This window comes from Heteronotia binoei, chromosome 4 (assembly GCF_032191835.1).
Source record: "Heteronotia binoei isolate CCM8104 ecotype False Entrance Well chromosome 4, APGP_CSIRO_Hbin_v1, whole genome shotgun sequence".
In the NCBI taxonomy this organism is placed as follows: domain Eukaryota; kingdom Metazoa; phylum Chordata; class Lepidosauria; order Squamata; family Gekkonidae; genus Heteronotia; species Heteronotia binoei.
In genome coordinates this window covers 81,756,593-81,782,028 of record NC_083226.1, presented here as the reverse complement: position 1 = coordinate 81,782,028, position 25,436 = coordinate 81,756,593, and the positions used below count along the sequence as shown (strand labels likewise).

The following is a 25,436-nucleotide window of genomic DNA, read 5'->3' as shown; positions in this document are numbered from 1 at the left end:
TCAACAAAGCAACTTCAACTACAGTGAACATAGAACTTAATGTGTGAGTTCATACATCCATTCATATGTTAAACTGGTGCTGCTGCTACTACATCTTTTCAAAACTGAGAAGGGTCACAGATGCAAATAATATGTGTGTGGATACTCATTCAGGGGTCGTTTTGTAGGGGAAAAGGTGGTGGAGCTCATCCAGGGATTGTTATGCAGCTGCACCTACTATTCAATGGACAAGGTAGGAAGGAGGAGCTGGAACTGTCAGAAAGGTTCAGGAGCTGTGCTCCTGTGAGCTCCCACTGAATCTGAGGTCTGCTCATACGTATTTGCATAACTTTCTCATGACATGCTATGTCATACTCTTTATGAAGTGAAATACACTTGCATGATTGCTATTCACTGTGTGTGGAGTATTACTACTGTTGTTGACTATGTAAACTCCCCACAAGTTAAATTATATTTAAAATGGTTTCTAATAAGATAGCATTTCTGTATAGATATTGCCAATTACTGATGTTTAAATATGATTTACAAAAATTTTCTCACAGGACGCTGAATTCTATAGAGGGGCAGAGGAGAGTATTATTCTATAGAGGGGGGAGGGGAGCAATATAGAGGGAGGAGGGGAGGGGAGAGACAGAGAGAAAGATTTCATCCATCTATTGGTCATTATTTTAGTTCAAAGTCATTCCAATTTGTTCTTTTTTATGCTTCTGATTATATTATGAATGTAGAAGATAAAACAGTGAGAGTCAGCTCATCAATTAGCATACTGGTGGGATTAAACAGGAATTCCATAAGAATCTAGGCATTCCATTTCTTATTAAAGAAATGTTCTTTTCTGTGGCATTAGTGGCAGGTGAATGCCAATTCTGTGGCTGTGTGCAAGTTTTACTGCAATTGCAAATGACAGTTTTGTTGCATAGTAGCAATCTCTGGCAAGGATGTTCTAGAATTATAATCTCTTCAGAATCCATAAATGCTATAGCAGCTGAAAGCTTCCTATAAATAGAGTAAATGAAAAAAGGATGGTGGAAACTGAAAGCACATATAAATTGTTCCCACCACTACCCTTCTTCTATCTTGCTCTTTTTTCCTTTCTCCTTCCTACTGAATGACCATAAAGAACTGGGAACAGCCAATCCAGCAGGGAGGCTGGACTGGCACACATGTGCAGGCTGTTCTCTTTATTGTCTGGCTTTCATCGTAGACTCACATTTCCTACCTGTCACCACAAGGGGTGTCCAGGACACATTATGAGCATGAAGCTTCAGTAACCAAACTGTACAGTATAGTCTAGCAGTTTAGCTCTGAATGATTCTGTGAAATTAGAGGAGAGATTCTTGCAGCTGCTCTTCAGGGATTGCTGTTGTTAGGGGGGAGAAAGAGCAGATTTTGTGATGTGTGTGAGTGTGTGTATATATGAGAAGATGCAGAGAGCATTTGACTGAGCTCTTTGGCCACTGGGAAGCACTGAAAGAGAGACAGGAGAGTGAAAAGAGCAGAGGAAGCAGGAACAGGCTGAAGTGCAGAGCAGCTGTCCCTGCTTCCTAATACTCTGGCTCTTTTGGGTGCCTCAGTCAATGACAACATGGATTCTTTAACTGAAATCTTCGACAGACTGCTGTTTCTGGCTGCTTTTTATTACTGGAATGTGTTAGTAACAGGGAACAAATGTAAGTATTGCATGTGGATATTCAACTTGGACCAGATTGTTCTAAAAACTTATGGCTTATTACTGCGGGATCTGGGCTAGAAATGTAGTTCTTGAAATAAATCCATACAGCTGGAATTGTAACAGCAAGTAAATGGGGCTAAAATATTTTAATAGCTGAAAAAAGTCATCTTTCCATGCTTAGTATTTTTATAATATTGTAATCCAAGCTCTATTGACTAGGTTCAGGCTTCCATATAATTGGAAATTCAAATTTCATCAATTAGCTGCATGCTCCGCATTGTTTCCCTTTTCTTTTAAAAATGTTTTTTAACAGGATGTAGCACAATATTTTGTAAGGTGTAAAAATCTTTCATGGGGATTACTGGCATACTGATATTCTTTGCTGCATCCACTTGGCTTTCAGCAATTTGTAATTTTACGGACAGGTATCTGCCTGTATCTCATGAATGAAGAGTAACTCTACTGTACTGTGGGGCTAAAAGCACAGCAAATGTAATGAGGAGCAAACAGAGAGAACAACATTTTATGGGATGTTTATTGATTACCACAGAGTATAATGTTCATGTGTGTCCAGGCAGCAGCATTCTATCAGCTACAACAAAGTTTTTTGTTTGTTTTTGGTCTGTGTTTTGCCAGTGGGTTAAAATGCTGAGGAACAGCCCAATGCAATTCTAAAGAGTCAGTTCACTGGAAATCCAGTACCTGATATTGATTTGGAGGAAATAGTTTCCAAGGTTGAATCAGATCTTGCTGCCTTTTCTGTACATAGACTTATCAAAGACTCGTGCATTTTTAAAATGTGTTTGGTTATGAATGTCAGGAGACCTAATTGCCCTCAGGGGTCCTAATGGCACATAGACAGAAGTTTGCATTAACCTCTTCAGAGGTCTTCCAGTATGTTTTTAAATGTTTTGTCAGCTCCACTTGCAGCATATGAAACCACTTAAATACAATATCAGAAACAGTGACTATAGTTGGATAGAGTGCTGGTACAGGCAAGAAATCCATTAATGAGATTACAGCCCTGCTGGAGGAGAAAGCTCCTTGAGAACACCTAAGCAATGGACAAGGAAAGTGGAAGTTTTGTGGTTTCTTATCTGCTGCCTTTTATATTAAAGGCTCAGAATTGAACTAGATGGTTGCTCTGCAGGACCAAAATGATTTTTAGTTGTCATTCAGTTATGATATTTCATTTGACATTCAAATACTCTTGACCATGAAAAGAAGTTTCCTCTCTAAACCTCCTGCAATTTATAAAGACATCGGTTTTGTTTTTTAGCATTTTCCCCTTATTATTCTGCTTTGTGCACTTCTTGAATTAAAAAGTCTATTATAATTAAAAACATAGAAAATCTATGGCAACATTGGACTCAGAGATTCTAACAAAGCAGCAAAGCACTAGAGGTCACTCTTACAATTTAGAAAGCAGTACTCAGAGAAAGATACCAAAATTCTTCCCTACACACAGTTAGAATGGGATGCAATAATAAATTGTGTGCCACTTCCTGAGAATGTCCTGACTCCCAAGACAGCACAATTCTAAATTCCTTAATGCTCCCAGAAAGATATGTTTTATTTACAGTCTAATTAACAGAATAGTAATTTTTTCATATATGAAAGCTTAAAAACCCTGAATATTTGCTTGGTCTACCTTGTAGAGCAAATGAATGTTGTCATTTCAAAAAGTATATGTAATGTAGATTAAATTTGTGAATATATCCTTCTCTATGTCAGAGGACTGAAGTGGATAACATATTGCTTGCACATGCTAACTGTTCATATAGCTTAACTTTCAAAGAAGTGTATTATTATATGTCATGCTTTCTCTTTATAATGCATATTCATCCCTACTTTTTTTTAAAAAAAATCAAGATTTTATATCAAATTAATGTTAATGATATTTGTTGCCAGATCCTGAATTCCTAAACTACTTTTATAGATCCTATCATAATGTTGCAGAACTTCTGTGACAGTAAAGCTCCCTGTTCCGCTGAGAGTTTTAGCATCATTGCAAATTCTTCCTGCTAGTTAGACAAGGCAATAATGTCAAGGTAATAGTTTACTGAGTCAGTTCTCATTCACATATGCTTATGTTCCTCTTTCACATTTATTATTGATCTGAACCTTTCCACTATTAACACTGATTTAGAGATAATCCATCATTGAATACATGCTTAAGGTATCAGAAATTGGCAGGCCTTATCACATGAAGCTTAGATATCGAATTTTGAATGGTACTATTTTACCATTCCTGAAGATTATTGCTAGGTGGTTTGCCAAGCACAGTAATAGTTATCCTTAAGAACACCTCCCTTTTTAAAGTGTTCAGCTGAAGCTGTTCAGTTCAAAAAGTTATCTCTTCCTGAGGAATTAAAACTTACTATGTAATTGTAGAAAGCAGGACCTATACAGCCTTAAATGAGAAACTGTGAAAACTGACATTGAAACATTAAAGTACAGTCAAAAACTGTTCAAAAATTCCACTTGTTGACCCAGTAAAGGAAGATTGCAAAGAAAGGCTTTATTTGTATTTGAAGATGGTTTCATCATCAGTAGGCATTTTATATCCTAGCTTTTTCATGAAAGTATGTTATGAAACTTTGATATGTAATATGTGGAACTGCCTTTGAATGACTTTAGAAATCAATCATTGCATGAAACATAATTTTCACATTTTTCAACTCACCTGTGACCAAATTAATTAAGAATGCTTTGATAGCCATAAGGTTAAATAACTAATTTTGTAAAGACTTCTACAAAATGTCCTAGTTCCACAAATAAAAGTATTGTCTTCAGAAAAGTTGTCTCCTAAATATACCACAGAATTTATAACAATAAATCTCATTAACTGTTGTTAGCACTGAACATAATCTTGTGTTGTTCTGCTAGAGAGATGTCAGTTATACCTTTGAATTCAATTATGCAATTACGAGATCATAATTTCTGGATACCAGAATAGCATGACATCAGAAGAGCCATTTAAATAAAACCTCTGGAAATTGTTTTACTGGAAAGAAAAGGAAATACTATATGACTTGTTTTATATGATAATTGTTCCTTCGTCCTTTTATTTGAAAAGTTTATACTGGTGAAGTATTAATTTATTGACCATTCTTTGTGCTGCGGCTTATTGAGGATAATAGACTATATTAGGAAGTGTGAAATAGTAGTAGTTGTTAAACTGTTGATGAACATGACTTTTTATAAAGGAACATAATCAAAGCAAGGTTCCAAAGAGCTCGTAAACTAAATAGTTTTAGTTCCAAGGAGCTCATAAACTAAATAGTGTAGGAGACAAGAGGATATAAGGAAAAGTCAAAGGTGAAGAGGAAAGAAGAGATTGGATTTATACCCTGTCCTTCACTTGGAGTCTCAGAACAGTTTATAATCTCCTTTCCCTTCCTCTCCCCACAGCAGACACCTTGTGAGATAGGTGGGGCTGAGAGATCTCAGTGAACTACTCTTTAGAGAACAGCTCTGCTGAGAACTTGTGGCTGACCCGAGATCACATCAGCAGCTGCATGTGAAGGAGTGGGGAATTAAACCCAGTTCTCCCAGATTATAGTCCATGCACATAACCACTACCCCAAACTGGAGAAGAGAGAAGGGATGAAAAAAAGGAACAATAATACAGTGGAACAAACTTCCGCTATGTCATGGGTCAGGAGGATGAGAGAGAAAGAACACTAAATACACAAGTGATATTGGAAAGGGCTTTTCTAGGTGGAGAAAAAGGCAAGATGGCGGGTGGAAAGGAATTTGATATACTAAAAGGAGAGCAGTCATTAACAAGTCCATTCAGAACTCCCATTTTATTCAAGCATAAAGATTTTTATTAGTTTTCCAGAAAAATGGAAAAAAATGGCTTACTATCAGGGAAGTAAAGAAGTGTTCAGTAGCATCTTAAACTTGTGGGAGGGTATGAGCTTTTCCTAGTCACTGCTCATTTCTTCAGATTCAAATTCTTCAGATTTCAAGGAAGTCAAGACTTTTTTACAAAAAATCCTAACTTGAATTGACCAGAAACTGACATAGGTTTTGTTTGCCTTAGCCTTCCTCAACAAAGGTAGAAGTCAACAATATTGGGTTTAATTAGTTTATTTAATTAACTATTTATGCAGATCTATGTAATATCATTAAATGTGCTAACCAATTTAAATGGACGGGCTGTGTTAGGCAGCCTGGCAATGGCAGCCTTTGTTTGACAGACCCACTCCTGGCCAGTTAATATTCCAGCAGCAGCACCAGGGACCAAGGAGCAAGTTGGGGAAGAGCATGACTCAACTCAACAGGCAAGTGCCTGGAGTGCTGTGGTGGGCAAGCAGGTGGTGGTGAGACAGAAGGGACTGAGCGGGAGTGGTGGGGCAGGTGCAGGCAGGGGTGCCTCACCCGGGGTGCTGAAGACCCTGGTGCCGCTGGTGTTGACACATATCCACCCAATAGAAGTCACATACTTCTGGAGAAAGATATACACCATGGTCCCTGTATAGGTGTGGCATATAATATCTAATGGATGTGTGGCACATACACACCTCCACTTTCCAAAATAACTCTATGCATATAGCTATTAGCTTTAAACCATTCATGCTTGACCCAAACAGACTTCAAAACTTTCCTCCAAATTCTCCTTTGTAGGAAATCAGACCAAACAATAATAGCCTTTGGTAGCAAATTTTTAACCTTTTTTAGATCTCTAAGTATGTTCTGCATTAATACCTTTTACTTTGTCTGCACCAGGTCATTTTTGCCCAGATGTAGGACAAGAATATTAGGGTGCTTGCCCTTCCTCAAGACCTGATGGAGGGAGGACAGAAGCTGGTTCAATAATATACCTCGAAGGCCTGACTGGCTATTTGATATGGACCCAACTGTGATTTCAACTCAGAAACAGCTGCGCTCTTGCTCACCCAAAAGGCAATGCGGTGACCCACAACAAGGACCCTGACTGGGTTTCTTGATATGCTTGCACCTGTAAAAGAAAAAAAAAGTCTTATCTAATGTAAGCCTTAAAAGCCTGTGACCTTCCAATTTGCTGCATCACCTTTTCTGGCATTTCCAGCCTAGCAACAGTGGATGCAGCTCTGATTCTAAATAAATGAGTCCCAGACTCCAACAGAGACTGTCAGTATCTGCTGGGTAATGGTCAAAAACTGGTACTGCATCAAAGGCAGCCCACCTTTATGCTGAAGCAGGCAATCCAGGCTGCAGCCTTGTGTTGTCATGAATGCCCTGAATACCCACAAATGGGAAAGTTGGAGATTCCCTGCAGTTCTTAAAACCATGTGATACCCCTTGACCAACTGGTCCATTTTGGACTTGCTTATCATAAATTGTGCATTGTCTGGCCACAGCTGCAGTCTGCAGATCTGAAACCTGCATTGCAGCATAGGACACATCCTACCAGGAAACAGCCAATAGCTCTCCCAAGTGCAATGCTGTATAAAAGGCAAGTCAGTGCTGCTGCACAAAAAACATCAGCCTTCACAACACTAACATAATGACTCTGTACCCTTGTATCAATAGTCTCATAATCTCAAGTGTAAATGGACATCATGCATCTTTTTCCATTGCTCCTTCATGTGCCCAACTCTCAAGCATTTTCCTAATCCTGAAACCTATGACCCTCTGCTTTTGCTGTGAAAGATAGGGCAGCCACATAATCTTTAATTGGCCTAACTGCTAAACTGCTAAACCTCTACGCTTCAGCATTACCAAAAACTGCCAGAGATTCTCTGCTGACAAAGGTCAGATCTAAGCCAATACAGCATCTTCCCTAAGTGCAAAAAACTCTTGACATTGCATAGTGTAAATTGCCTGTGTTCCAGGAGTTAAAGCTGCCATCACATCCTCTGTGCTTCAAACTATCAAAATTCCATAGCTCATTTGGCACTGGTATCAGGGCAACATCCACACTTGACACCTAGGGTTGCCAGGTTGTGTTGGAAAACTTGGGTAGATTCGGGAGAGGGTGGGATTTGGGGAGGGGAGGGGAGGGGCCTCAGCATAGTACAATGCCATAGAGTCCACTCTTCATATCAGCCATTTTCTCCAAGGGAGCTGATCTCTGCCAGCTGGAGATCAGTTGTAAAAGTGGGAGATCTCCAGGCCCCACCTGGAGGCTGGGAATCCTACAGACCAATTCCTGAAAGTGGTCTTACTGAAACCAAGACAAAGTTGAAGAAGAAGCAAGGATTGAATTTATATCCCACCCTTCACTCCATTTCAGAGCAATTTATAATCACCTTTTTCTTTTCCTCCCTACAACAGACACCCTGTGAGGTAGGTGGAGCTGAGAGAGCTCTTTCAAGAAACTGCTCTCGAGATAACAGCTCTGAAATAACCTGTGACTGACTCAAGGTCATATCAGTAGGTGCTTGCAGAGGAGTGGGGAATCAAACCCAGTTCTCCCAGACTAGAGTCTGTGTTCCTAACCACTACACAAAACTGTACCATTATCCAAACCCAGATTATGCCCAGCCTTTAACAAAATATTAAACAACACAAAATGAAGACCAGCAAAAACTGCAAAACCCTGACATCCCTAAGTATCTGCCTATTAGCGACCTGAAATATGGCACTATTTTCACACTGGAATAATATTAGTGAATTCTTGGAAACACTACCCCAGATATGGACTACCACTACTATGGGGGAAAAATCCAAGAAGGTAAAATCCCCAAAGACACCCTCATGCTCCCAACCTGCAGGCTGATGCTGAGTGTACCAATGGCTCAGGAAATAAATTCCAAAGTCACGGGCCCACACAACAACCAACTGCACCTGAAAATCATGGCCAGCCAAACAATGCATTCTCCAAAAGGACAGACCAATAAATCATTGAAGATACTTCAGCCAGTCATGAATATCTGCTTTAATCTGACCTGTGACCCTAATCTTATGATGAGTCCACCTAACACCTCTGGTAGCATTTGCCATTCTACATAAGGAGCCCCCTCCCTGGGGCTATAACCCTACAAGATGCCTTATCACTACCTGCATCTGCTTCAGTGTAACCTTGCAACTATCACATAATTCCCTCAATGGTGCTCTACACAGCTCCAACTTTTCTTCAGGCAAATGAAAAAGCTTCCTTAGAGTATCCATCTCTGTTTCAAAAAATGTAAGACATTGCTCAGGCCCTCAGTCTTTTCTTCAGCTAAAAGAACTCCAAATCCTTAAAGTTTGCCATAAGCCAGGCACATTAGTCAAAACCCCTAGACCCACTGTCAAGGAGTCTGAGCCTGAACTTCATGGGTTCAGAGAGCTAGTGTGCACAAGAAAACAACCCTTGTAAAATATATATGAAGTTTATTTGAATAATTGTCAGAAATAGGTTTACTTCTATGCAAGGCTTTTTTTGTAGAAAAAGCTCAGCAGGAAGCACCTGACTGTTTTAATGTTTTAATTTCTAATTTAAATTTATGTAGTTAATGTGCTGAATTAATGTGTTGAAATGTTATTGTGATTTTATTGGTTGAGCCTGTTTCGGCAGGGAGGGTGGGATATAAGTCTAATAAACCATAAACCATATTAAGCCGCACCTGCTGATGTCACCATAGTTTCACACAGAAATAAGTTTATCGCTACACAAGGCTTTTTTGTAGAAAAGCCAAGTAGGAACTCATTTGCATATTAAGTCACACCTCCTGCCAAGCCAGCTGTAACTGCGTTCTCGTGTGTTCCAGATTTAAAAAAGCTATCTCTACGCAACATACTACTCTAAAATCATACAGCAAAAGAAAACAAGAAAAAATAGCTTAACTAACACATTTGAAATAGGGATATTGGTTTTTTTTATCTCATTACAGATGCTAAATCCATTCTCACTGAGTATAGTTGTACATCCACAGTATTCCAATGTATTTCTCTTTTAGAATAGTATATCAGAATAATTTGTTGTACTGACATACTCAAAATAGGGATATTGGCTGTTTATCTCATTACATATACTTAACCCATTTTCACTATATTTTATTGTATTTTTTTCTTTTTTCCTAATGGCAAACTAGAATGATGTTTACATGTTAAAAAGTAAATTAGGTGGACAAGAACATCACTATCCAATGTGTTTCTCTTTTAGCTGTATTGACATACTCAAATAGGGATATTGGCTGTTTATCTCATTACATATACTAAACTGTTTATGTAGGGATAGGGATATCAAATAGGGATATTGGCTGTTTATCTCATTACATATACTATCTCATTACATATACTAAACTCATCTTCCACTATATTTTAATGTATTTTTTCTAATAGCAAACTATACGTATGTTACATGTTAAAAGTTAAATTAGTTGGATGGGGAAAACTTCTAAGAAAGAAATGCCTTTATTTTGGCCCAAGCTTATAACAATAGGGTGATTAACAGACATTCTCACATTTTGACATTTTACTGTTTTATTGGTTTATTGGTTTATCACGCTCAAGCTACCCAGATCAAAGGTATGCTCAATTTGTTAATTTTACTATTCTCTCATTGGACTTTAAATTTGTACCATTTTGCATTCTAAACCACTGCCTATATGTAGCTCTGCTCACTGTACCTGATTCCTCGTCAGATGAAGTGTGCTTAGAGCACACGAAAGGTTACATTCTGAATAAAACTTCATTGGTCTTAAAGGTGCACTTAACTTCTACTTTATTCTACTGCTTCAGATCTATCTACATTTGAAACCTGCATTAGATGGCAAAATCTTAAAGTCCCAAAGTCAAATGCCATAGCTTAAGCATCCTCTACCGTGTTGTCTATTGCAATATTAGCAATTCATAGTCCAGGCCTTTCGTCTATCGGAATCCAGTGTAGTTCTCTTGTAAAGGCTCTTAGTCTGATTATAGTTTTTTTGGCAAACTGACATTGGGTGGTGATGACAATTCAATCAGGACACATTAGCAGGTCCAGCACTAGGGTGTCAGACCCAGAGTCAAGGAAAAGACAGTTGAAGTTCAAGATCTTTATTCCAGCTTCATGGGCATACACACGCATTGTCAGAACTGACCTCTCTGTCAGTTCCCCCAACTTATAAATCTTTGCCCTGACCATTAGAATTCAAGCCAAAGTGCACCAAGCAAAAGTGGGGGTTTTGCAAAGCTCTCATCACTGCAGGTGCTCGCTATCAGTTCATAGTTCGCATGTCCTCCAGCTCTTGCCCTTGGTTACCTAGCAACTAGCCAGTTCCCAGACATGCCATCGTCCCTCCAGATAAGCAACAAGTTACAGTTATATCAAAGGCATAGCAAGCACAGCATAGCATTGAAGCACAGCCTAGCATTGTACAATTGAATACACATGACAAAAGGAACAAGATGGAGTGACTCTTGACATTCTGTCCCCCCTAAGACCCCTTCCCCCCGGGCTTATTAGGATGTTTGTTGTAAAAGTCTTTGATCAAAGCCTTGCAGTTGGTATTTTTGGAACTGACCCACTTGACCTGACTTAATGGGAAATGAGTCCATTTGACGAGATAGAACAGTTCACCACATTTGCTCTTGGCATCAAGGATTTCTTGCACTTCATGATGAATCTGACTATGAATCAGAGTTGGGTGGTGGTGGTTTCATCTGCGGGTGCCAACGAGAGGGTCCAGGGTCCTTCTTCAAGTAGCTAGCATGGAAACACGGGAAACAAGGGACATGTTTAAGGTTTTTTGGCAGTTCAAGTTCAACAGTTACCTTATTTATAATCCTTTTGATTGGGAAATGTCCCAGATATTTCATCCCCAATTTCTTACAGTTTTGCTCATTAGGCAAGTGTTTGGTCGAAATGTACACCTTGTCCCTCACTGCTAAATCCCAATGTTCAGAGTGTTTTTTGTCATATTGGGTTTTGTAGGCTTCTTGCGCCCTCTGTAGTTGCTTACTAATAATTTCCCAACTTCCTGCTATCCCTCGCCACCATTCCATAAAGTCTGCGGGGGCTGATGAGGGGGGGGGGTCAAGTTCAGGGAATGGTTTGCTTTCATATCCATACACTGCTTGGAAGGGGCTCACTTTAATGGTGCTATGTACGCTGCTGTGTAAGCATACTCTGCAAAGGGTAGTAGAGTCACCCAATTGTCCTGTTGGAAGGACAAATAGTAATGTAAAAACTGTTCAAGCACCACGTTGGTGCGTTCTGTCTGTCCATCCGCCTGTGGGTGGTAGGCTGAGCTAAGCCCTTGCTCCTTTCCCACTAGTTCACAGAGGTGCAACCAAAATTTGGCAATGAATTGTGGGCTGCAGTCAGAGATTACCTTAGTGGGGAAGGTGTGCAGCCTAAAGACGTGCTGGATAAATAACTGAGCCAGCTACTTGGCCGTGGGGAGTTGCTTACACAGCATGAAATGAGCCTGATTAGAAAAAGTGTCCACTACCACCCAGATCACTGTCTTCCCCATCGAGGGGGGTAAGTCAGTTATGAAGTCCATGGATATGCATTCCCAGGGTCATGAGGCGGGGGGAAGAGGCTGCAAGTGCCCTGGCAGCAACCTTCCCCTTCTTTTTACCTTGCCAGAGGTGAAGCACATTTCAGAGAGCTCTGATAGAGAGCAGAGAAGCTCTGAGAGAGAGCAGAGAATAAGTGCTATAAGGGTGAGGTTTGGCTTTCTAAGCAGCTGGGGAAGTTGCTGAGAATTTCTGAGTTTGTGTGACTGATGAAAATTCTGAGTTTGTGGTTGCTGGGGAACTGCTGGCTGTTTGGTTTGAGTGGGCTGAAGGTGATTGTTGCTGATTGATTAGGAGTGGCTGTGTTCCCCACCCTCTTTGCATTATTAAGCTACGAGGGCTAAAGGGTTCTTGGCCTGTGGCTTTTAGCCTGGGGGCTATGTAAGGACCAGGAATCCAGCTCCCTATTTTCCTTGTGTTCCCAATAAGGTAAGTTGACCCTCCAGAAGGGGAGCCACATAAACAAACAGGATTTAAAAGGGGACTATATATTTTTTAAAAAGCTATCATGAAGGTAGAATGCCAGCAGGGGGTGTTTTGCACTGAGTGTCACATGTATGACTATCTGCCCACAGGACAGAAGTCTTGGGTGTGTTCTCAATGCAAGGAGCTCCTGGTACTCAGGGAACGAGTTCATACCCTTGAGGCCGAGGTGACTGACCTGGAGAGCAGAGACAGTCAGTTAGGCAATCGGAGAAGACTCTCAGGGATGAATTAGATGAGCCCCACTCTGAACATGGCAGCCCCGTTGCTGCCAGGGAGCATGAGGGTCGAGAGGAAACAGGGCACAGTGCTGAGGATAAGGGGAATGCACCCTCAGAAGGGACCTCTTCTTCAGTTGGTGAGCAGGTATCCTTTTGCACCAAGGAACCATCCCTGGGCAGGGAGAGGGGGGTCTTGGTAGTTGGTGATTCAATCCTTAGGCAAATAGACAGCTGGGTGGCAAAACCACGTACTGACCATATGGTGACTTGCATGCCTGATGTGAAGGTAGCGGGCATTACATGTGTAGTAGATAGGCTAACAGACAGTGCTGGGGAGGAGCCAGTGGTCATGGTGCATGTTGGCACCAACGATATGGGGAAATGCCATCGTGAGGTCCTGGAGGAAAAATTTAGGCTGCTAGGCAGGAGACTTAAGGCCAGGACCTCCAAGGTAGCCTTCTCAGAAGTGTTACCTGTTGCACGTGCAGGGCTGGAGAGACAGGCACAAATTAAAAGTCTCAATGTGTGGATGAGACAATGGTGTAGGGAGGAAGGATTTAAGTTTGTTAGGCACTGGGATGCTTTCTGGAACAAGTGGGAGCTGTACAAAAGAGACTGTCTCCACTTATCCCCAGATGGAACCAGGCTGCTGGCGCTTAAAATCAAAAAGGTGGCTGAGCAGTTTTTAAACTAAATCTTGGGGGAAAGCCAACAGGAGAGGAAATGTCTCTGGTTTGGGAGGACTCATCTCAAAGAGATGTAGGGTTAGCTGTTACTTTTCTACCGGGTAATGGATCGGAGTTGTCCACTGAGATGGTGACAAACAGTATGGACTGTCTGCCAAAGTCTTGAGGCAGCAGGAAGAAGATTGCAGGCCTAGCTTGTCTGGGAAATTATAGATGTTTGTATACAAATGCTAGAAGTGTTCAAAGTAAAATTGGTGAGTTGGAATGTTTAGTGTTGGGAAAAAACATAGACATTGTGGGAATTAAGTGGCGATAGTCATGGCTTAGCTCTCTAGAGCACAAGGCAGAACATTTCACCTTACACCCAAACCCCAGAAGGGGGGAGGAATTCACAAACAAGAGGGTATAAAATGTGGGTCCTCAGTCAAGGTACCCAGTTTGTGAATTCCTCCCCACTTCTGGGGTTTAGGTGTGCTTGGTGGACTCAGGGCTCTGATCCACTCATCTCTCTGCTCACACCAAGTGATGGGACTTAGCTACTGGGTACCTTGACTGAGGACCCACATTTTATACCCTCTTGTTTGTGAATTCCTCCCCCCTTCTGGGGTTTGGGTGTAAGGCTACATCCTTCATGAAGAAGAAGGATTGACCATCCACAGCAAACATTTCATCAATGAGGTGAGTGACTGCTACCTGGACCCTCCATGTAGCCCTCTGGACTTTTTGGAGGGTGGCCCATCTTGATGTCCCACTGATGGCAGCTTAAATGTGGGGAACCTTGGAAAGACCAATTGGAGCCCTACAAGGTCTTTCCAAGGCTATAGAATTTCAATCCCCATTGATTTGAAGTTTTGTAAATATTTTAATTGAGAGAAGACAGTCTGAAAATGTATCCATTCACAAACCACTATGAACAGCATGAAAGTTGGTGGAATGTTCATGCTGATGGCCCTTCCATGAACATTGTTTCATGAATCATAAGCTGGCCAAAACTCAACATGAACTTTTGGTTCATAAACCAGTTCATGCCCATCCCTATATCTTATAATGCAATCCTAAACAGAGCAACACCCTCCTACATCCCTGAAGTCAATGGACTTAAAAGTAGCTTGGACTGCTTAGGACTTCTTGGACTGCTTAGGACTGCACTGTTAAAGTTTATAAAATTTTGATTTGAGCACCCTGTAACTGCCTCTTTATTTTGGATGCAAGTGTCTTTTGTGTAAGTAGCAAACAATACAGAGCATAAACACAATCTGCTAGCTGACATGTCCAAACAAAAGTAGTAAGAATAGGGTTGCCAAGCCAAAGGTGGGGGCAGGGGATCCCACGGTTTGGAGGCCCTCCCCCCGCTTCAGGGTTGTCAGAAAGCAGTGGGAGGGGAGGGAAATGTCTTCTGGGAACTCTATTATTCCCTATGGAGATTTATTCCCATAGAAAATCATGCAGAATTGATCCGTGGGTATCTGGGGCTTTGGGGGGGGCTGTTTTTGGGGGTAGAGGCACCACATTTTCTGTATAGCATCTAGTGCCTCTCCCCAAAATACTCCCCAAGTTTCAAAAAGATTGGACCAGGGGGTCCAATTCTGTGAGCCCCAAAAGAAGGTGCCCCTATCCATTATTTCCTATGGAAGGAAGGAATTGAAAAGGTGTGCCGTCCCTTGAAATGTGATGGCCAGAACTCCCTTCGAAGTTCAATTATGCTTGTCACAGCCTTGATCTTGGCTCCACCCCTAATGTCTCCTGACTTCCCCCCCCAAAAGTCTCCTGGCTCAACCCCCAAAGTCCCCAGATATTTCTTGAATTGGACTTGGCAACCCTAAGTAAGAATGATTTGCTGTGCAATTATATTTTTGCAAAGAATCATTTCCTGGCCTTATGATGACTTGACTAGAATCAATATTAGAATGCTTATTGATTTCCATAAGAACAGAAATGGCTTTAAAGGGGTGGTTATTACCTACAGAGACTTTTGGTCATGGTTCACCAGAAACTACCATTCTGCTTATAAAAGAAGAGCATGGTAATAGTTAAAAGGTAAAACATGATATTGTTTATCTACCATACAATAAGTACTAATGGAATAATTTTAAATGTGATTGAAATCTAGAAACTTTTAAAAGTTTTAGTTCTGAATTACTGACTACAGAACAATGAATTCAGTGCCATACCTAGATAACAGACCAACAAATAAAACCACTTTAAGCACTTGAATCAAAAGGGATTAATATAGTAAAATATAGAAAAAGGGTATCCAGCTGGGGATCAGAACTAGTAATTACTTTTTGTTAAGTATATCTGATTATTTGGTAGAGCTCAGAAATAAGGTATCATTTGTTTTTAACCATTTAAGCACGTTTTATCTCTGTAACAAATCTTTCCACAATCAAGGACACATTTTCAAATGTGGTCTTGAGAAACAATTAGATTGAATGTGTTCTCTACTAAATATTATTCCTACATTTGCCAAGAAAAGCACCGTCAGCATTCCAGAGCATTTTTATTAATGATGGCAATATATTGCCAAGAGTTTTGCAAAATGCAAACTGTATGAATGTAATTATCTGAAGGCTATGATTCTTTTTTGTACTATATTAGCTTTTGGAAAGTGATAACAAAGAACCATTGGATGAAATAAAAATAATGTTATCTTTTTCCACAAGCATGAAGTTATTTAACTTGCAGATTCCTTTAATCTTCCTCCAAAATACAATATTCCAGACATTTCTAAAACCATATTGTGCTAAAGCAGCATACATTAGGCATTATGAATACAGAAGTATAGAATCATTGAGCAAAACTCATTCTGGCAAGGTGCTTCAGGAAGTAATTGGATTTTATAGTAAGACATATTGATATTTGATATTAGCATCTCTTAATGATGCCCATTAGAGCTTGGTTATAAAATGCACTTGAGGTAATCAGTTTAAATGTAATTTCATAATGTCATTCCTATTTGATTTGATTAAATATGGGCACTACTAGTTAGTCTGTCAGGATACTGTAATGGTCTAACTACTATACAGATCACTTTCATAGCATGTGTATGGGCAGTGAAGTGTTACAGGTATGAATCCATTTTATGACCCTGTCCAAATCCTCTTTGTGATTAATGCTCCATAACCATATCCATTGTATTATCTAAACTTATTCACTTTGACTTCTTCCAATGTTATACATAGCTTGTTTACAGCACACTTGTATGGGTTATATAGAGTGAACAAGCTAGCTTCTACATAAGAGATAAATGCCCACAAACAGTACTTTAAAACAGTATCTTAAAATGTTGCAAAGAATTGATAAACATTCCAGTTTTCTAGGAAATATGATCTCTATTGAAGTTGTGGTCATCCTGATTCCTAAGATCATGGTAGATCTTTGTTTAGCATCTGTTATTCTTGGAATTGTGGAGGCCACTCATTCATTGTCCATGTGGAGGCACCAGTTCATACAAATGCCATCGTGACATTAACCTAAGGACATCATGATGTCAGCTGGTTTTCTGAGATTTATTGACTTTAATTGGTGGGTTGCATTTTTTTCTTTGCAATTTTTTCTTTTGGTTTTTTAATGTCTTTTAAAACTCTTCTTCCCACATAAAGACTATGTGTACGTGTGTGGGTTTGCACATGTATACTAAACAGTGCTGCATTCATTTGATCTCAGAATCCTTAGCAGATAGAATTAGTCAGTGTGTTTACAGGTGAAAATAACAGTCTGTCATCTGTTTAACATATATCTTACACATATAGTCACTACTTATTTCAAATACTTAAAAAAGCAGTTTGATTGGACTCTTACAGTACCATTCTAAGCAGTTCTACCCAGAACCTACTTAGGTCTGTTATATGGGACTTACTCCCAGGAAAGTGTTCTTAGGATTGCACTGCTAGATGCACAGCAGATTTCTCTGGCTAAAAACTCCATTGCATATTAACAATATTAACTGAAATATTATTCAGTGAAAGGCACCCACACCCATTTGAAGGAAGAAACATCAATAAATGTGTGCTTATACTAACCTTAGTGAGTAGTCAAAAGAAAATTTCAGATTAATCTACATAACTTGAATTGGGCTTTATTTCTTTATTTTTATTTCTTTGGTGCCATGGTACAAAAGAAGCACATCAAAGTTTCTTCAACTGCTTGTTAAAGTTTGAGTTGAAGTTAATTTCTATTGTATTTTTTATCATAATCCCATTTAGTCTGTTTTTTTTTTCTGTCATCTGTTTTCTTCTTATTCTTTTTGTACATTCCTTCACTATCCTTATGTTGGTTATGCCTTATGATATCCCTGTAGTCCCCTGCTTGTTGAAATCCTCAAGGGGTTCTTGTCAAGGATCCTACTGTGATTTGTGATAGTACTGCTGGAACTGTTGGCTGGCCCTGCCTCTGTTAAGTTAACGCAGAACGTTTGACTGGCAATATTCAGAGATAGCAAACCACTGGGGGTTAACTATCCAAAAGCGTTCGAAGCTGGTGTTCCTTCCAGTTGAAGGGAGAATTAATGCACATCTCTGTGTGCAAAGACATTTTTGTAAAAGGTGATCAATTACAGACCTCTGATGCCCCAATAAAAATGGGTAAATTTTGAGAGAATGAGAGAGAAGAATGTCATGCAAAGATTCATTGTGGGTGGGGAGAGGCATGCAAACAGGGTAATTGCTAATGCTAATGAATGTATGAACAAAGCTAACTGTCCTCCAGACCAAGAGCTCAACAATACCTACCCAATCCTATTAGGCTATTCTTGTGGAAGGAAGAATTTGGCCCCTCCTGGCTGAGCTGCCAATGGTGGCTACAGGCCGGGGGCAGCTGTTGCTGGCTTGGATGGATTGGGAGGCTGAGGAGCCTTCCCAGGCACCCGGGGAACTGCTGGTGGGCAAAGCACTGGGGCTATATTAGCCCCACCCAAAAACTGCACAGTTCTTTTTGGCTCTCGGCCCACTTGCCCACCCTGCAGCAGAACGGGATTTGACTGGTTGCCTTATTAGGTCCAGGTAGGAATTTTTTTCACTCTCACACAATTGGCTTAAGTGGGAATATTTTTGACCTACCTTGGACTGCTCGATAGTGGTTAGGGAGTAATGGGATGTTAGTTCTGGTTACATTATTGGCCACTTGGCAGGAGGAGGAATGGGCTACAGGGTTTATCAGGTGATCACCTATGGCTTGGCACCATTTAGAGTGCATGTGGTCTGTAAGAACAGCAGATGGACTTCATGGCTCAGTGCCGGGAATGCAGATCACAACGAAGCCTTACCAGGGTGGATCTTTCTAGATGGATTGATGCCTGCCCAGGGGAAGGTGGAGTTTTGGGGCGTGGCCGGCCTGGCATCAGCCATAACATCAGGACTCGTGCTGGGGGCAAGGTGGCTCACCCGTCGCAGGACAAAGTGGGGTCATGGACTGACCCAGGGCTTGTCCTGTGTGCTATAGCCCTTGCCATTCTAGTTGTGTTCAGTTATGTTTAATAAAGTGGTCCAGTTTTACCCAATGCACTGTGTCGGCCTCTTTATTCCAACTGGCGAGGCAAGTATTACTCCTGATCATAGATGTTGGGAAGGGATTGTAGCTTGCTTATTAGATGATATAAATAAGATGCCACAGTAAAAGCCTCATCGCTTTGTAAGCAATGGAAACAAATCCGACCACTTGCTGGCAGTTGGAATGCAGAGAGCTGCATTAATTAACTTCTAGATTCTGCATAAATAATAATACTGGCATTTTCAAGAAATGAAGAAAAGCTCAAAACTTAAGCATACCAATCTATCACAGACAGAATTTCCTTTCTAGTTAAAAAAATAGGTCAGAAATATTCCTTTAGAATATCTTGCCAATTTAGAATGATCTGACTATTAGAATATTGGATATGGATATACATTTATGTATTCAGGAAAATAAGTTTACAGATGTAACTAGCATAGATTGAAGTCAAGATCATGCTATTTCAGAATATCAATACATGAACAAAATATTCCTTTCATGTTGTAATATCTTATTTTCTGTCTCCCCAAAATATTTTTCTTTTCCTGTCTTTTTTAATTTTTTATATTTGTATATCTGTTTTGGAAAATCAGCTGTAAAGTACATAAGGAAAGAAATAGTACAAAACATTTGCCCTCCCCCAACTGGAATGAAGAGTCGAACACAAGGTATTGGTATAACTAAGGGCCACTTTATTAAGTATAATAATGAACAGCAAAGGCAACAAGAACTGCAGCCTGGTCAGGACCAGGGGTCTCAACAGACCGCTCCCCTGCCATTAGTGGGTGAGAGACCCAGCCCCCCAGCTGGAGCTGTGTGGCACAGCTCCCGCTAGGCCAGCCCAGCACGGAGGCAAGCCCCAGAGGGCCTGACCACCAGACACACATCTCAATGGAAGGCACCTTCTAGCCGAGCCTCCAGGACAGTCTGCATCCTCCCACCCAAGGGCATCAAACCCAAGGGCTGATTCTGCCAGACCCCTAAATCCCCAAAAAGGGGATGCTTTCTGGTCCTCCCCTAGCTGCATAGAACCATAAACCCAATAACAACCTGCCACTACTAAAGCCAAGTCTCTGCTCAGGGCTTAGCACCCACCGGGAAGCCCATGGCCACCCGCAGCCCTTGCCAGACATCTCTCAAGAAAAGCATGTTACCTTTTTCAGAGAGATGCACCCCATCCCCTCTGTAGAGGTCAGGAAATTTTGTAGAAATATCCAGGTGGGGCAGATAGTGGCCCAACCCCCCTTCCAATGCCTTCTGAATTTCTTTATTAGCTTTGTAACAGACCCTCTTGACACCTGCAGGATCCCAAGCAGTGTGCCAAACAAGGTGGGGAAGCATGGCTGACCAAATTATAGTAGTCCTGGGCCATCTCTCCAAAATATACTAAAAATCCTCATGGGCCTGCAAGATCAAAGCCTTGCCTTTTACTAGCCCAAGATCATTCCTTCCCAGGTAGATGATTAACACATCAAGAGGACCCACAACTTAAGCTCAGAGCACATGCCTAGCTCCAACACAGTCCTTTTGCGATGCTGGTCAGTCTTAGAGCGTTGAACGGTAATGACCACCTTACCCTCATCTAACCTCAGGTCCTGTAGCAACAAAGCATTATCAGAAACATCATTTCTGGAGCCTGCCACTAACTCACTAACTCTAAGGGCCCCCCAAAAGGCAACCAAGGAAGCAGCATGGAACAGTGAGGACTCAAAATAAGATGCACACACTGCCCCAACCCCCCTTCAAACCCTTAAGAATCAGAGGGGAAATAGGCTTCCTATTATTGAGATTAGTCCCAGCCTTTCTGGCCCATCCCTCCAGCATCTTTCGAAGCCGAAAGTCTGCTATTTCCTCCTTGTATCCCAATGCCTTGCTAGCAAAAGCCAGAGCAGACAGGCGTCCCCTAATGGATTGCACGGCCAATCCCTTACCTTTTAGAGAAACACAGTAGTGGAGCAACTGCTCCACCGGGAGGGCCAAACAATGCGATACCCTACCTCAGCCCTAAAGTCCTCAAACTGCCGCACAGCACATTTGTAAGACTTCCTGGTGCTAGGCGCAATGGCAAGGCCTATCGCTCGGCTTTCCAATCATCTATAGCTCCTGGGGCATTGGCGCCAGCTCTCAATCAGCATCTGGGGCCAGCTGACAAAACCTCTCCATCTGTTGGGAGGGATGGTGGCTCAGTGGTAGAGCATCTGCTTGGGAAGCAGAAGGTCCCAGGTTCAATCCCTGGCATCTCCAAAAAAGGGTCTAGGCAAATAGGTGTGCAAAACCTCAGCTTGAGACCCTGGAGAGCCACTGCCAGTCTGAGAAGACAATACTGACTTTGATGGACCAAAGTTCTGATTCAGTATAAGGCAGCTTCATATGTTCATATGTTTATGAGAGAGAGTGTCAGCTACCCTGTTAGCTACCCCAGGAACATACTTGGCTAAAAACAGTATGTTCAGCCGCAGACAACACAGAGTGAAGGCCCCTCACCCATTTCATAACCCTTTGAGATTTGGATGAGAGGAAATTAATGACATGGACAACTGCCATGTTATTGCACCAAAAATGAATTGTGCAATTGGACATATAATTCCCCCACAGCCAAAGTGCAACAAGAATGGGAAAAAACTCGAGAAACATTAGATCTTGGTTCAAACCTGCCTGAGCCCATGACTCTGGCCATGTGTCCACGCACCAATGTCCATGGAAATAAACCCCAAAACCTAAAGACCCAGCAGCATCAGACAAGACCTGAAGCTCCACCTCAAGCCTCATGTCGTCTCTCCAAAAAGAAATCCCTTTAAAGAATTCCACAAATTCTTGCCATACCCTTAAATCCTCCCGCATGCAGCTGGTGACCTGTGTTCTATGTTGGGGCAGGTGGATGCCTGCCATAGAATTGCATAGCCTACAAAGAAAAGCTTGTCCAGGAGCAACCACTTTGCAAGCAAAGTTAAGATGCCAAACCAGCTGCTGGAGCTCAAGCAATGTGACCTTTTTCTTAAGAAGAAAGGAATTAATCCTATTGCTCAAATCTGCCACTTTTTGAATAGGAATTCTGGACAATTGCGCCAGGATATCCAGCTCAATCTCCAAAAAGATACGTTTTTGGGCCGGACCTTCCATCTTTTCATGAGCCAATGGAACCCCCAGTTCTGTAGCCAGCTTGATGAAGCCAGACAACAACTGTGCGCAATGTCCAGTCCTTGCAGGACCCACAAAGAGAAGTCATCCAAATAATGAACAACATCCTGCAGACCAACTTTCTCAAGATCAACCCATTCCAAGAGCATGCTGAAACACTCAAAAGCCACACATGAGACAGAACAGCCCATTGGCAAAGCTCTGTCCATGTAAAAATGCCCCTCAAAGGAAAATCCTAAAAGCTCAAAATCAGCTGGATGGACAGGTAGAAGGCGAAATGCAGACTTAATATCGCATTTAGCCATCTCTGCCCCTTTTCCACAGCGTCGTACAATGTCCCCGGCCTGATCAAAACTGGTATACCTAACTGAGCATAAGTGCTCAGGAATCACATCATTAACTGATGAACCCTTGGGGTAGGAAAGGTGGTGAATCAAATGAAATTCACCAGGCGCCTTTTTTGGCACCACTCCCAAGGGGGAAACTTTAAGGTTAGGCACTGGAGAATTAAAAAATGGTCGCAAATCCTGCCCTCTGCTAACTCCCTGGCAATCTTATCCTTAACTACATGCTCTAAACCTTTAACAGAACTAAAGTTCCCAGGCCGAAATGCAACCCGGGGACCCTGAAAAGGAATTCTAAAACCGAACATGAAACCATTTAACAAGTAAACCCTATCAGCCCTTCGTGGGTACCTATACAGCCACTGCTCAAGAGGTCCCAACTTTATCGGACTGGGCCCCTTTTCCAGCTTGGTAAGTACTTCCACCTTCATCTTGTCTCTTTTGGTCCTTACGTGGCCGGGCTCTGGGGCAGTTACTAGAGGAGTGCAGGCCACCACAATGGGGCATTCATGCTTGAACTGACAAGCTTTCCTGCTGCACACTCCTTGAGAGCCAAACTCCCAGCAAAGCAAGCGGGGTTGAACCGCCTGCTCCGCAGAACTGCGGGAAGAGGATGACAAAGCAGAAGAAGTAGCCAATGTCCTAGCAACCAAATGACCACTGTCAGAGCGGTCACCCAAATTTGGTCATGCCGGGGACATGACCTGAAGCCACAACTGCTGGTGGATGCGATCCCACTGAAGGGAAGGGTACAAAGCGGCCCTCATCCTGAATTCTTCATCATATTGAATCCAGGCGGGCCCACTAAACATCGTGTACCCCTTATAAATGATATCCATATACTGGATGAGCGCAACTGCCCACCAAGGCTGGGCGCATGCAACCACATCAGCATATATAAAAAAACCCAGGTAGCCAATTGACCCAAGTCTGGTCCACTTTGTGCTTCTTCAGTTTCTCTTTTTCTTTGTCATCCAACTCCTCTTTATCTTTTTTTCTCCAACTCACGGAAGGGGAGGGAGAAAATGTCAACATACTCACCCTTTAGGATCTTATCCTTTGTTGCAGGCAACAAATGATCATCTAAAGGTAAAGCTACGTCCCCAAAAGGCATGGTAGTAAATCGGACCAACCCATATGAAGCTGACCAGCTGCAGTCCAGGGTCCATAGGGGCCAAACTGGCTCGCTGGCCATGACCAAGCTTGCTGCAGACCCGTGCCCATGGAGAGAGAGGTACCTGAAGCCCCAGCAGCACCACCTGGCACTGCCGGAGAAGCGAGGGCCCAAGTACCCTATGGCCAAGCCATGCTCGTGTATGACTGTGTGATGCCCCCAGCCTTACCCCCAGATCCAATCGGCATCAGTGCTGACCCTGCTCCGGCATCCGCTGGAAACAAAACTGCACCTCCATCTGCACTGCCAGTGCCCTCGACTCCTCCAGCGCCGAGTCCTGCAGACCTGCCCACAAGGATGGACAACCTAGTTAATATATCAGCCTGCAATGCCACCTTAGAGGTTTTTCCCAAGCCTTCCCTCTGTGAGGAAGGAATGCCCATCACCTTTTCCAATGCCGAAAGCCTTTGCAGAATAGCTGTATTAACCCCCTCATCGCCCTCCTCATCGGAAGAAGATGAAAGGGGGGCTGGCCTTTTTGGTGGGGCCTTAGGGGCCTTGGGTGCCAGCTGCTTGCCTTTAGGCTTCCCAGACCCTTACTTCCCAGGCATTTTGCAAACTGAGATAAGAATAAAAATGAACAAAATGCCCCTAAAAAATGGTTGCCCTAAAATTCACTGAAACTGACCTAAAATGGCTGCTGCCCTAAAATGGCTGCTGCCTGGCACCATTTAAAATGGCTGCCTATACCTTCACAAAAACCAACCACCAGAAGCTGATACTGGATGCCTATATGAAGCTGCCTTATACTGAAACAGACCCCCAAAATGGCCTCCGCTGCACTACCTCCACAATGATCGCTGTCTTTATGAAGAAGCAAATATGGCCGACCCAGCCTGAAGCAGCCCAGAAAACATTTTTTTTTGCCCCATACAGAATCTGCCTCCCCTTGGCTAAATCAAAAGGGAAAGGTGTACACCCTGAGAACCCTCAAATCCGTATTCGGGGGAGTGGGGAGAAGGGGAAGAAATAACAGGCCGTGAAATGGAGCTCCTCTTCTAAAATGCCACCAGTCCAACGCTGAGAAACAGCCAGCTGCAGGGCCTTATTAGAGGCCCAATCGCAGCAGCTGAACTTCAGCCAAGCCCCTACAGCCTCTGTCCAGGCCACTCTTCAGGAGCGCGCCTTATCTACGATCTGATCAGGCAGCTGAGGAGCAAGTGAACACGCCGCTCAGCCTCTCAGCCCTGAAACTGACAAAAACAGCCGAGCTGCCAACAGAGCTCCATCTGCCCTTGGAGACTGAGGTAGGGGGCAGATGGTGCTCCTGCTATCACAGCAAGTCCCGCCCCTTCAAAAATGCACCCAAATGGGCCCCAAAAGTCCTCTCTTTCCCCCCAGGGAGGCAAAGATGTTCCAGCAGCCTAATAGCGTGCTGCTGGCTGCTAGAAATGAATTTTCCTGACTCATTGATTTAGGGGTTGTTTCTTTCTTTCACACCTCAGAAGCTCAGGTTTCAGTCCATTTTTGCCTTATTGTAGTACATGTAGTATATGTACTACATGAACTGATTGTTCAGCACAGTACTATTTTTGTTCACAGATGTTGTGGTATCCCTATTCCTCTTACTGTTTAAGTTGCTGTTGTCTTTTATACTTAGCCTTGTAAATAGTTGTTTTTTTATTGGTATTATTATTTCAATTGCACCTGCTGTTTCAAAAAAACCCCAAACATATGGACCATTGGTTGCAAGCTGCCTCATAAGCTTTAGCTAAGAATATGTGTGGGTTATATATTTCAAATAAATAAATGACTACATTTACGTGCTTAGCCTTTATCAAGCAATTTTGTGGGTTTAAAGAGAAGGGG

The 25,436-nt window shown here is 42.1% G+C and overlaps 1 protein-coding gene across 1 annotated transcript in view; it reads left to right on the top strand.

Moving 5' to 3' along the window:
* The first annotated feature begins 1,224 nt into the window (after positions 1–1,224).
* CNTNAP4 (contactin associated protein family member 4) overlaps positions 1,225–25,436 on the top strand; it is a 456,846-nt gene continuing 432,634 nt past the window's right edge. The window contains exon 1 of the mRNA XM_060235480.1: positions 1,225–1,670. Within this exon, the coding sequence (XP_060091463.1) occupies positions 1,586–1,670 (85 nt within the window). The 5' untranslated portion in view covers positions 1,225–1,585. The remainder of the gene's footprint in view (positions 1,671–25,436) is intronic.